The 12,968-nt window shown below is 41.2% G+C and overlaps 1 protein-coding gene across 1 annotated transcript in view; it reads right to left on the reverse strand.

Moving 5' to 3' along the window:
- The window catches only part of si:dkey-40c11.2 (drebrin-like protein A), a 33,996-nt gene that overhangs the window by 12,799 nt on the left and 8,229 nt on the right, over positions 1 to 12,968 (reverse strand). Inside the window, exons 2-3 of the mRNA XM_059338115.1 lie at positions 1,428 to 1,483; positions 1,072 to 1,184 (exon numbers count right to left, since the gene is read on the reverse strand). Of these exons, the coding sequence (XP_059194098.1) occupies positions 1,072 to 1,184; positions 1,428 to 1,483 (169 nt within the window). The remainder of the gene's footprint in view (positions 1 to 1,071; positions 1,185 to 1,427; positions 1,484 to 12,968) is intronic.

Raw genomic sequence — 12,968 nt, forward strand, 5'->3', positions numbered from 1 at the left:
AATAGTGATATCATTAAAATCACAATATTCAATTAATGGTGAAAAAATAAAAATAAAAAATGGTGTTTAGCTCCTCAATGCCACGAATGACTCAACAGCCACATGACGAAAATTCAGTGAAACTTCAACTGAAATGAAGGCTGTTTACACAGAGCAGTGAGGAGAGGTCAAGAGACGAGAAGTGAGGTTGTAAAAATGTAAATTCTACAATTCTACAGTTTCATTTAGCAGACACTTTTATCCAAAGCAACGTGAGTTGAGAGTTCATACAACACAAGCAAAGAACAAGTCAAAAGACAACTCATGACTCATGATCAAGTGCCATGGATTAAGTTTGAGTCCATTAGGACCGTATGCTATCAGGCAAATAGAGTTTTTTTCCCCCCTTTTTTTTAATATAGTTGTAAATATGTATAGCTTGGGGAGCCTTCAATTTTCCAATATGAGTAACGCTTGTGGGGACTTGGAAAAATGTTATAATATATTAATATATAGATTCCATTTTATTCCAGTTATCAATTTCTTGGACCAATTCATGATTAGATAGTTTTTGGAAAAGGTAGATTGTCAATCAATCAAGGCCAATATGCCTGTTAAAAACCCCACCTTCTGAGTTGTGTCCCACAACTGCCTGACACATATTAGACATGCCCTGTGATTCATGTGTGCTACAATGACGTAATATCACATTCTCACAGTATTTTCCCACATGTCAGATGCCAAATAAGCCTGTGTCAAAACAGGACCATAGAATATGAATAAGTCAAGTAGCTTAAGATTTTCTCCTGAGCATTTTACAGAATAATGAGCGCATATATTTTTTTTTCTATATGTGATCACTTAAACCTATTATATTGAGACTGCTAAATGGCTAAATGGCTTTGCTGTATCTAAATGAATGCAAATGTCTGAGTGTGTGTGTGTGTGTGTGTGTGTGTGTGTGTATGTGCCTGCTTTTTCATATGTATGTGCAAAGCTTCTGTGTGTTTCTGTTATTTGTGCTGGTATGTGTGTGTTTCTTTAACATGATAAGCTTGTGCTTACATGAGCTAAGCCCCATTAGCCACTCACCCAGCTGATCAGAGCAATCCGAGGGCCTCCTGTCTCTACACTTCCAGCTTTGCACAGTCCATATTGAGTCTTGGAGATGTGAAACTTCCCTGCCAGCTCTGCCACACCACCCGCTGCGAGAAAGGAGACAGAGATAGGGAGAAGTTGGAGGGAACAAAGGAAAAAAGAGACTAATGGGCTGGTTTTGTAGTAAGTAACAAATTGTAAGAATGTTAAAATATTCTTACAACCCCAGAGGATATGTGAATTCCATTGGGGCCAAAGTGTGGAAGCTGATAAGTTCCATTGTATTTAGGGCTTAGAAATTCAAATCTTACATTTCTAATAAACATACCATATACGACAGTCTGTCTTACCTCCTGAGTCAGCCAGTTTGAGCTTGTTAGTGACTCCATCATATGCGAATATTGCCCTGTGGACATACAAACACAAAGGTCACCTATTGAGAAATATCGGTAACAAAAGCATGACAGTGTCAACAAGGTGCAGGTTGAATTTTCTGGACTAAACTACTAGTTGTTTGATTTCCATACGCCCAAGAGTAAAGATCATCCAAAACTGTCATATCTCAGCATGAGTGTGTGGACAGCTGGGTTCACCATGTGTTCAATTTTTCATTGTTCACAGGGTAACACACACAGGCACGCACACATGATGCATAGCCAGATGTTTTACTGCACAGACTTTGTCAGACTTTATAACAAGTTTCCCTCCAGTCCAAAGCATCCCTACAATGCACCAGCGAAAATGAATTCTCTTCAACTGTGACAAATGCACTTGTTCGCTTTTTTCCTCTCCCAGAGGCCTTAACAGTGTGAGAATAAAACAGCAAGGTACTCAGAAGCACAATAACCTTCATTCATAGTGTTTGCTTCAGAGATGGATGGCCCCTGAATGTGAAATAAATGCAGTCAGTGCTGTTCACAGCTACAGGGTTTTTGACATTTTGCAGGTGAAAACCTGTCCTACCGCACCCTTGAGTCAGTCAAACTGCAGGTCACTGTGGCAACTCAACAACTCATGATGTGTTTTTATGAGATCAGTGAGACACAAATCCACTGCTGAACAAACTAAGTGCAGATTGATTATTTAAGGGGTTATTGTGTAACTCCCTAATCAACCAAAAAGAAACAAACCAAAAGAGAAATGGGATTCTTACTTTGGTGCTTGTAATGTTATACATCCTCCTGGCTGCCAAAATGATACCCATGTGCTATTTGACATGACGTGCTTCTAACATAATCCTGATTCATATGTGTGTTTGAAGCCCTACTGGGGGTAAATGTGTGTGTCTGAGTCTAAGTGACTTTACGAGGTGGCCTGCAGAGAGATGAATTGTCAAAGCTTTATAGGACTGTGTATGGGTATGTGTCTGACTGTGTGTCTGTGTAAATTTCTCTCTGTAGGACTCCTGGGGGTGTGTCAATAACATCTGGAGCTGGGTAGCAAGAGTGTAAGGCCATGAGCAGCTATTACAATGGGCCAAAGGTGAATGGCCTGTGTTTGTGGATGTGTGTCGGGAGGGAATGAGAGACAGGGAGAATGAGACTCAGGGCAGGAGGGAAAAAAGAAATAATTTATATAGCGTAAGATTTTGGAATACTATACAAAATAAATCTAGAGTAAAAACAACAGTAGTTTGGTGTACAGGAAAACAACTGGCCAGCTAACTCAGTAAGCATCTCTGAATCAAGTTATTTTTTCCAGATACAACAAGTCTCTGTTTGTCCAAAGAACAAAGAGCAACAAAAGTCAATCGGTATGTGTGTGTGAGTGTGCTGAGAACACAATAACCATATTGTGCACTCTATTGAGCAAGCTGCACGCTGTCCCTGCATGTGTGATGAGGCAGGCTGAAATGCAACAGATGTTTACTGTATATATATCATATCATATCATCAAGCAAAACTGAGGATTTTCATAAGGTTTGGTGAGAATATGAAGACATTTTTGTAAAAATTCTCCAAGGCTCTGCAGCATTATGTGAGCTTTGTGCCACCCGGATCATTCGCATGTCTCTTCAGGGATTAGTCTAGCCACAATAACTAAACAACACGCTCCACTCCCTCATTAGCCTTACCAGCATCTAGAGCTTAGACACCAATCCACATTTACAGACGCTTGGTCCTCAAAACATTCCTAAAGGTCACCATTCACAAGCAATCAAGGTCAAAGGTCACTCTGCCTCTGAAGGAGTCTTAATTGCATGTGCAAATTCTCCACCCACAGGGAACAGGCTCACACATGAGGATACACTGTGATGTTTAAGACTCTTTGTTCTGCCACAGCTTGATGAAGTTTGCAAAGATTTACCAGCATTTTCTGCATTACTACATTACTTAATTTTCTATTAGATACTAACTAAGGTCAGGAATTACAAATGCAATGATTTTACAAAAGCAACCAAGGAAACAAATGGTCAAAATGTATTAAATCTGTGTCTAAACATTTGGAAGAATCTCCAATCTCCTCTTTACTGCCTTGAGGAAGTCTACATAACTCTGAAATGCACTGGCACAATAAAGTTTATTGAGGGGATCAAGTTACATCCTGAATAAGGGTCTCTGAATAAGGGTTTCATGAGATCTCGTGGATCTAGCGAGATTAAAGTTGATGATATTTCTCGTAGCATTAAAAATCTGTATCGCGAGATTTGTGAGCTATCCAAACTTCTATTTGTGACCTGTGGGTGCAGTAAAAGGAAAACAAGAAGAGGAGGAGAAGGAGGGGAAGCAGCAAGCAGCCAGAATGATGTCGCAGTGGCCGGCAGCTCGTTAAGAAGAGTAAAAACGAATCGAAGCGGCACAGTCCTGCTAACAGGCTAACAGTTAGCTCTGTAGCAGTACAGTGTGTATGTGCTTCAGCTGCACGAGGTGTTCACTTAGCAATCTCTGTTTGTTTACGACAAGCGTCGGGAGGACACGCACAGTTAGCGATGCCGGTTAATTCAAGATCGCTATGTTTGTGATCAGTGACTATGCATAATTAGGCATGCTGCCTTGTTTTGATCAGCTGCTGATGTTGTGCACAGTTAGCGGCGATGGCCACAGTTGCTTCTCCCGTGTTTAATCCATTGCTTATGTGACCACGGATCACGGTCGAAACTGTTGCTAAGTGATTATGCGACGATCGACCATACGTCACCTTCGGAGTCTCGTTTTGTCATAGATATATATGCTTTTTGTAATGGAGACACGCAGAGAGAGCAGACATTTGAGAGGGCGTGGTCTGAGATTTTCTCGGTGGCCACTCTTCAAAGGAAACGCGGCTCATATTGTTTGCACTTGTAAAAAGAAAGAAATGTTTAATTTAATTTATTTTATTTTAACTTTTATACATTTTAGTTTTAGTTTCAGAGAAGTGAATTAAAAGCTCATGCTTACATCATGCATGTAAAGAGTTATAATAAAACATTTCAAAATGCATATGCAACTCGGTTAAATAAAAGTCTGTTGGTCCAGTCATATATTGTGTCATTGTGGTTTTCTTAAAATCTCGTCTCGACTCGTTCTCGTGAACCCAGTATCGTGTATCGTCACCCCCCTAATCCTGAACCTTTTTCTCCTTTCCTGAAAGTCTCATTTCAAGCACCCTCAGTTGGTTTTATCAAAAGATTATCTGCATGGTTGAAATTGAAATACAACCTGCCATTACTGCATTTCGATGGTTCAGTGAAACCTCGATGCTGACATGAAATGAGGATTATCTTTGACAAGAAGGCCGGCAAAAGTTCACAGTTCTGGATATTACATGTTTTTAAAACTGCACTTCTACTACACTGCTATTTACTGTGGCAGAGGATGCTGTCAGAAGCTGTGGTAAACCATTGATTGATAATCTGGATATGCCAGCGGTGTGGTGCAGTAAGTGCAGAGGGATGGTTCTCCCTCTATAGAGTACACAGACAGTTGGGGTTCAAGCTCACAATACAAGTGTATATCCTTCTGAAGTGTTGTTGAGCAAGACAAAGCACCCAAAACAGTTTTAGGGGTCACTCCTCTGTAGCTAACTTTATGCAACATCCAAGTAAGCCAACTAGATGCCTATTCTCTCTCTGCTAAAACACCAAAGTCATTCTCTAAAACAAATCCTCAGTGCCTTGCACCCATCTATCAAATCATTCACTCATTTGGCAAAACTCTAAAAACATGCTCAATCACTGAAACACATTTTGCACTTGTGTTGCAAACCACATGTGGTAGAAGCTGAATACAATTATAACAAAGCTTTCATAGTTTACACACAACTACTCAAAACTGGTAACGCTTGCTTATAATGATGTGATTAAACCAATCAATAGAATATAAGCCAGTTCAGAGAGCACACAGGAAAGAGCAGAGGTGGGCAATTCATTTTCCCAAGGGGCCACATGAGACACTGCGAAGGCCCGGACCAATACTCTGAACTAAATTCTGCTCAAAATGAATTTAATCACTTTGTAAAATGCAGTAAATTATCTGATTTTGAGCTGCTACTGGTAAGAATACCTCCTTCCCTCAAGTAGCCCTTGTCGCTTGTCAAATAAGAATTTGTTCTTAATGACCTGCCTGGTTAAATAAAGGTGAATGAATGAATGAATGAACATACGTGAATCGCCTTCAAAATAAATAATACAATAATAATACATAATAATGATTATAATACATTAATAATAACATATTGGTTTCTAATTTCTGGGTAACCTCACGCAGGCTGGACAGGGACAGCCAACGGGCCAGATGTGGCCCGCGGGCCGCCTAATGCCAAGGTCTGGGTAAGAGGAATGTAAAGACTTGAAACTATGGATTGGAGTCTGAGACATAGAGGAGGAAGAGTATGTGTAAGAGATGGTTTACAATGAGGAAGGAAAGTGGGAAGAGGAAGAACAAGAACAGTTATTTCAAATGAAATTCAAGCAACTGTGATAAACCTTGTTCTCTTTATGTAATAATGATGACAGAAGCAGAACAAAGATTATGACCCATTTTGAGCAGTCTTGTCATGGCTGGATCCAGCACACCAGAAGGCCCAATTGCCAAAGTCCTCCAGCCTGACACAGCACAAAGAATGATGCTGAGGCAGAATGAATCCCTCAATCCCTCGTCTGTATTGCTGTACAGTGATATTTGCGGTACAGTATAAAATTGTTTTGTACTATGTTGTGAATATGAAATGTTCTTTTTTTTCTTAAATGCATTTTTTTTGCACAATAAGAAAGTTTTTTTCTGTAGCTACATGTCCTGAACACTATTAGAGGTTTGTGAATGTAGGTTTTTGTGTTTACAGTTATGAGTTGCAGCAGCACCATTCGTAGTAGAACAGTCTTGCCCAACTAACCGAGAAGATAGATCCCTATTCTTTCACACATGTAAGTTTCTTGAGAGCTGCCCTGTCTGATGAGAAAAACAGACTCTCTTATGTCGGCACTCCAGCCCACCTCCAAACTCAGCCAGCTATGACCTCAGTTCTGAAAGAGGGAGGGAGAGAGGGAGGGAGGGTGGAGAAGAGAAGAGAAGAGAAGAGAAGAGAAGAGAAGAGAAGAGAAGAGAAGAGAAGAGAAGAGAAGAGAAGAGAAGAGAAGAGAAGAGAAGTGTTAAATGTGGGGAAAGAGGCCATCCTTAAGGGGAGTGAGGGGCATGAAAAGGGGAGAGGGTGAGGCAAAGAGAAGAAAAAACAATGATGGAATAATCTGAAACCATGTCAATTTTTTTTTTTAAAGTAATTAACAATGAGGAATGAAATCTGTGCATCATTACCACAGCCAACCACTCAGTGCAGCTATAAAGCAAATAAACAGCCATTCATCTCAGAGTATACAGAGACAAAGGCATACATAGAGCACATAAACACAGACATGCACACAAAATATACTGTAAGCCTGAGCCAGCAACAATAGGGATTGTTTGTTTTGGACTACCAGAGCCCCTGCAATACCTCCAAACATGCTACGCTCTACCATTTCAAGATGAACATAACAGAAGCAGATGGTGAGCTGAGCTGGAGAAGGCCTTGTTTTCACTTATGCAAGCATTCCACTACACCAGGCTTAACTATGAACCGTTTTTAGTGTGGTAATACGCAGGAAATACTTGAACACAATGTGCACACTTCTCTTGTATTGTCATTTCTGAAGAGACTTTACAGGAGATTTTCTTTTTCTCATCCAATTTTATTCTGATGCTCTCAAGGAATGCATTTCATTGTACTCGGGACAATAAGAAAGAGCAAAATGAACCTATGAGAATGTATTTCGAGGCCCAGAACCAATAATAGTTTGTCATATTCCTTGTTCACTCTACCTCTCTCCATATATTCTGTTGATATCTCGCCATCATTACTACTCTAAATTCATTATTCTGACCCCCGTCTCCTACGACACATATTTCTTTCCCTCCTACTTTAAATCCTGTAGCACAACATACCTCTTTCACAAACCGAAGCAATATCTCATCCTCATCTTTTCTCCCTCGACTCCACACTTCCTACCCTCTGTGTCTCTCTGACAGGAAGATCTTGTGGGCTCGTGGGTCATTTATTCATTCCATCGTTGCCAGCGGGGGAGATATGAGAGATTTGTGGTTATGCACGCTGTTGCGATATGATAAACTGCGCAAAAAGAGAAAGACACGAGAAAATGGATGAGAGTCTGGGAGCTCCCACCAGGATTCACTGCCCAGATTAAGCTCTCCATCAGATCAGTCTTTTCATTCCTTTTACCCTTGCACATACGGCACTCACATCCCCAGTGGTCCCACCAACTCTCATGTAAGGCATTTGTCAAGACCTGTGATTTTAGCATGCAGTCTTTTGAATGCTTATTAAATGCTCTTGTATTTCCATCTACCTTTCTACAAGCTTCCCTCTGTTCATTTTACATCATATGTTTTTCTCCCCTCCCCCATCAGCCCCCCAACTTCTTACTACTGGCTCAAAGCTGACCTGGGCTCCCTGTGCTATTTTTAGTCTCTCCGTCTACCTCTCTGTCTGTGCCGGAGTGTGGAACTCAGAGACGTCCCCACAGCGCACAGCGCTCATTTCCTCTCTCCAAACATGGGCAAAAAAGTCCAGCCAGACTCGACTGCTGAAAAGTCATTTCCCCCCCTGTCCGGCATGTTAGTCATATAGTGTCCATGCGCCGACCCCAGTGGTGCACACATTCCTCCATCCGTCTGGACTGCAGAGCCATGTGGAGGTTTATGGGTAGAGGTTGAGAAATGTGAGCAATAGAGAGGAAGTGACGAAATCAGTGCATGATGGAGCATTAACGGCAGGAAAGTGGAGAATATGAAAAAGAGAGAATAGTACATTTATCTTTTGGTACAGTGTGCTCTAAGGTGATGCATCATGACTGAAAAACGTAGAACAGTGAACCACAGGTATGTTGAAGTTGTAAAGTGCTTTAAGATGTTGCTAGAGTTCATTAGGTTTTATATTGTTCTGGTTAAGGAAGCCTTACACAAGGTATGAAGGCTTTCCAACATCATCCACAATCCCTAATGCTTACAACTGCAGTGACCCAGTGTTTTTCTCTATGGCCCCTCATCAAGTGATGAAGCGTGGATGTCAAAAGGATGAAGATTGCTGCTGAGGGATGGTGTTTACGTGAACATCTCTGTGCTTATTAAATATCCCACTTAGAGAAAGAGTGCCAACCAAACACAGAGACGGGTTAGGAGTGAGCAAAGGAGAGAAGAGATGGGACAGAAAGGCATAAAGGAAAGAGGAAAGTTGCAAAGAAAACAAAGTAGGGAAATACACAGAATATTTGTGGATTGTCTTGGTTCTAATACTCTTGGCTTGCTGCAGAGGATTCAGTCAGGTGCCCTGCAGAGAGTGGGCTGTAACCACTGTAATCCCTGCAGACCAAGCAGCAGGGCCCCTTAATACAAGCTGCTGAGCAGGAGGGGATTGAAACACGCCACTATAGTTTCCCGAAGGACAACTTAAAATTGTATTAGCAATGTAATATTCTTCTACTTGCCATTCATTAAATGCATGTTGGTTTTTAATTGAATAGAGAAATACTGGGAAACAATGTTGATCTTCTGATGAAGTTATAAGTTTAGAGCAGACAGAAACTAAAGACAATAGCTAAGGGGACATTTTTTTGGATCCCCGCAATGATGTGAGGTAAAGTCACATATGAACAAGCCAAGCAGCAGTATGTGGTTCATGAAGTAAGGTGTAATATCCCTTTGCTGTCATTTTAACTGAAGACAATACTAAACATGCCCCTCTCCCATTGAGATGGGATCCAACTAATGCCCCACAAGAAGGCCAGTGTACAACAAAAGCAGTGATTATTCAAGAAATAACAAGCTTTCATTATAAAACATATACTGTCAAACTCTGTGTCTGGTCTATTCCACATGTATTATTGTGTCAGAAGTAAAGCCGGCCAAGGAAAAGGCTTTATGTAAACCTCTGGCAGAGGCTCTACATTTGGGTTATGATGTGACGCTAGTGCCTAGCACAGGAACCTCGATCCAATAACCAAACCATGCCAAGTCCCAGCACTTACACTGGCCAAACGCTCAGGATATCCTACTGGAAACACGCACACACTTGTACAGCAGGAGTTTCATTAAGTCTACACTTCACATTCAGTCAAGGCTAAAATTAGGTTTAATAAATCATAGCAGTGTAACTGAAGATGAAAGGCTAATATTCTCTGAGAATAAACATGCAAACTCCCATTTCAATAATGAAAATGATGCAACATAAGAAACAATACTTCAGTTAAACCCACCATGCTTCAGTGACATTTCACAACACAAAAACTTGATCTTCAACTCATTTTAATCCAGGCGCCTGCAGTAATCCTACCATGATGGCAACAAACAGAAAACTTTGAAAAGCTTTATCTTATGCTCTGACAAGTCAGATCAACACAAAATGGTTAGATCAAACTTGTTTTAGAAGCCACAACATAAAAGTAGTATTTATAGAGTTCTGTATTGGCATGAATTGACATGAATTATCTTTTAATGTTCTTAAAAAATCATGTATCAGTAAAAATCAGTCAAGGAAACTTGCAGGGCTCTTGTGACTCCAGAGCAAACAAAGTAATGCAAAAACCACTGCTTGCTTTGCATGTTTCAAATACTTTTGAAAAGTTTGACAGGCAAACTGCAGGATGTTGAGACATGCTGGGGTAGAGATGTGACCTCACAAAGTCACAACTGTCTTTTTCTTAGGTGTGTCCTATCTCATCTTGTGTTGGCTATTCATTCAAAAATAAATAAGAAAAGTCAACGCTAAAAGGATCTGTTTCTACATGTATTGAGCAAGATAAATTAAAGGAACCTGTACTTTGTCACCATGAAAATATGTCTTTGCTTTATTTATTTTGCAATGATGGAGTTATTCTCATACTGATAAATCATGTTTGACTCCCCTTTCAACGACAGCTGCACAAGTTAATTTGAAGTATAAGTTGGCGGCCTATTTGACCCATAAGAGCACTTGCTCAGATCCACCCACTGAGTAACACTGACTGATCTGTACAGTATTTGACTGGGTGGAGGACACAGCAGACTCCCCTGGAGACTATTACAGACCACTGAAGCTATTTGGCCTGGAGGGAATGGTAAATAGGGAGAGAAATGACAGAGGCGCTGGAGAGCAAAATTATAACACAAGTGTAGCTAAATTAAATGTAAGAAAACGTGGGTAAAAAAGTAAAACAACAGAGTGCATACAATATCAGTCAGTGGGGGGTGAAGCATAGAGGGGCAGAGGGAGAGACTGGATGGAATGCTGACAGGAGGAGGGGAGGGAGGAAAATGTCTGTTCTCAGCAAAACACGGAGCCAGAGAAGTTTAGAATATGACAAACTAAACAAATAAGTAATTAAATCAGTGCCAAGGACCAGGGAGAGAAAACAGCCCTCTCTGTGCTGAGGCGGATGGAAAAGAGCGGGGGATGGACAAAGAGAGAGAGAGAGAGAGAGAGAGAGGCAAAAAGCATGCTGCTGTATGGCAAATGTAAATTCAAAATGTCCCGAAACAACAAATACAGACAACATATCATTAAGACTGGTGTATGACACAGTTGGGCAGGAGTGAACACTGTGTTGTCAGGTGATAAACTGCGAGGCAGTGCGTGCAGTGGTGGGCTGCATAGACAACAGTTGATCTCATGTTACAGCCACGGGTTAATCCACAGATAACACTAGCCAGTCATTGTGTAAATAGAGCTGCACATGTACTAATTACTCTGCTACCATATTTCTCCCCGTGTAATACAACCCACACCACCAAGAAGGGCAAGTGTGTGTCAGTATAGGTGCTTGTGTCAGAATGACACCGAATGTGAGAGCAATATTTATTACCGCACCATGACATGTTGCACTATATCTTAAACTTTGGACAGGCTGAGGCTTGGAGCAGCTGAGTCTCACTGGGTTTAAAGAGATTCACAGAAACAGTATCCCTCTCTCTCAGAACTAAAAGACTTATATCAATTCAGCAAGAGGAAACTGTCTAGACTTTCCCTGTTGGGTGATCCATAGCTGATAACAGAGAGGACCCATGTATGTTTACACTTAAAGGTGTAACACAACTATAACTCAACAGTTCACTAAATCATCATGTATTTTAGTAGATAAAATAGTACATTTTGCATTTATATTGTCGTAAACTTACATACAACAGAAAAGACTACTATAAAGTGAGCATTGGCATCATAAACAAATTCATTTTAAATGATAAAGGTTTTCCCCATTGAATATAAAGTGTATGCACAACTGACATTCTCTTCAGTGTGTCCCTCCATGTGCAAATGCTGTGCAGAGACATATTCTATTACTCAAACATGCAGCCAAAGTCTGATAAAGCATTTTCAGTCTTGCACAATTTTTGTATTTGTTAAGGATAGACAGCAGCACTGGGGGCTAAAACAGTGGTGAAATGAGTGTTCAGTGTTTAATAAAAGTTGGGTACATGAGGTTCAGTGACATGAGGGTGTGTGCTTAAGAGTGATGGGGCACATGGAGAAGGGGGTACCGACCTATTCAGATTGGAGAAAAGCCACTCAAAGATAGGGTTCACACTGGGGAAAGCGATGAAAAGCACCAGGGGATGTAGATAGGTATAAATGGGTAGGGTAAGAGGGGCGCATTCAACAATGGCGCACAATGGGAAACAGCCTGAGTGTTTTGGAGGTTTCCAAGGGGGCAGAAGAGTATGTGGTTTTTGGGGGTAAGTGTCTTGATGGACGTTTACAGGGGTCTCCATGGGGTAAATTGTTATGACTCTTACAGGGAGGTATATGGTTTGTTGTCAGAGAGCTATGGGAGAGTGGATGGGAATATCATTTTTTTTCCTACACCTGACAAGAGAGAGGAGAGGAGAGGAGAGGAGAGGAGAGGAGAGGAGAGGAGAGGAGAGGAGAGGAGAGGAGAGGAATGAGTAACGATAAATCCTTTTAAATCCTGCTCCACTGGGATCTCTCTGGCATTTCCTGTGCATGCTGTCCCACACTGCTACACACACACACACACACACACACACACACACAGCCTCATGTCTCTATATTACAGTTATTATGGTACCATTAAAAACATGATGGCATCTTATCGTCAAGCATTTCCTTTCGGTAAACTTTCCCAAGTATCACATACCCACTTAGTCCTCATTGGCCCGTCTTCTCTGCTGCCTCTCTTAATGCTTTGATCTTCCTCTCATTCCTCTTCACCCCTCCACCTGTCCTCTCATATTTCCCTCCTCTTAGCTCCGTCACTCCCCCAACTTCAAGCGTTCTGCTTTTCAACAACCTCTCATCACGACCACCCCCGTCTTCACTCACTCTTTCCTCTCACGTGTTGTCCTTTCTCATGTCGTTATTCCTCTATATTTCTCACTAAGTGTCCTCACCCATTCATTTGGTGGACCCTTCCCAGCCTCCTCAGTCCCTCT

The sequence above is a fragment of the Centropristis striata genome, chromosome 7, assembly GCF_030273125.1.
Source record: "Centropristis striata isolate RG_2023a ecotype Rhode Island chromosome 7, C.striata_1.0, whole genome shotgun sequence".
NCBI lineage: Eukaryota > Metazoa > Chordata > Actinopteri > Perciformes > Serranidae > Centropristis > Centropristis striata.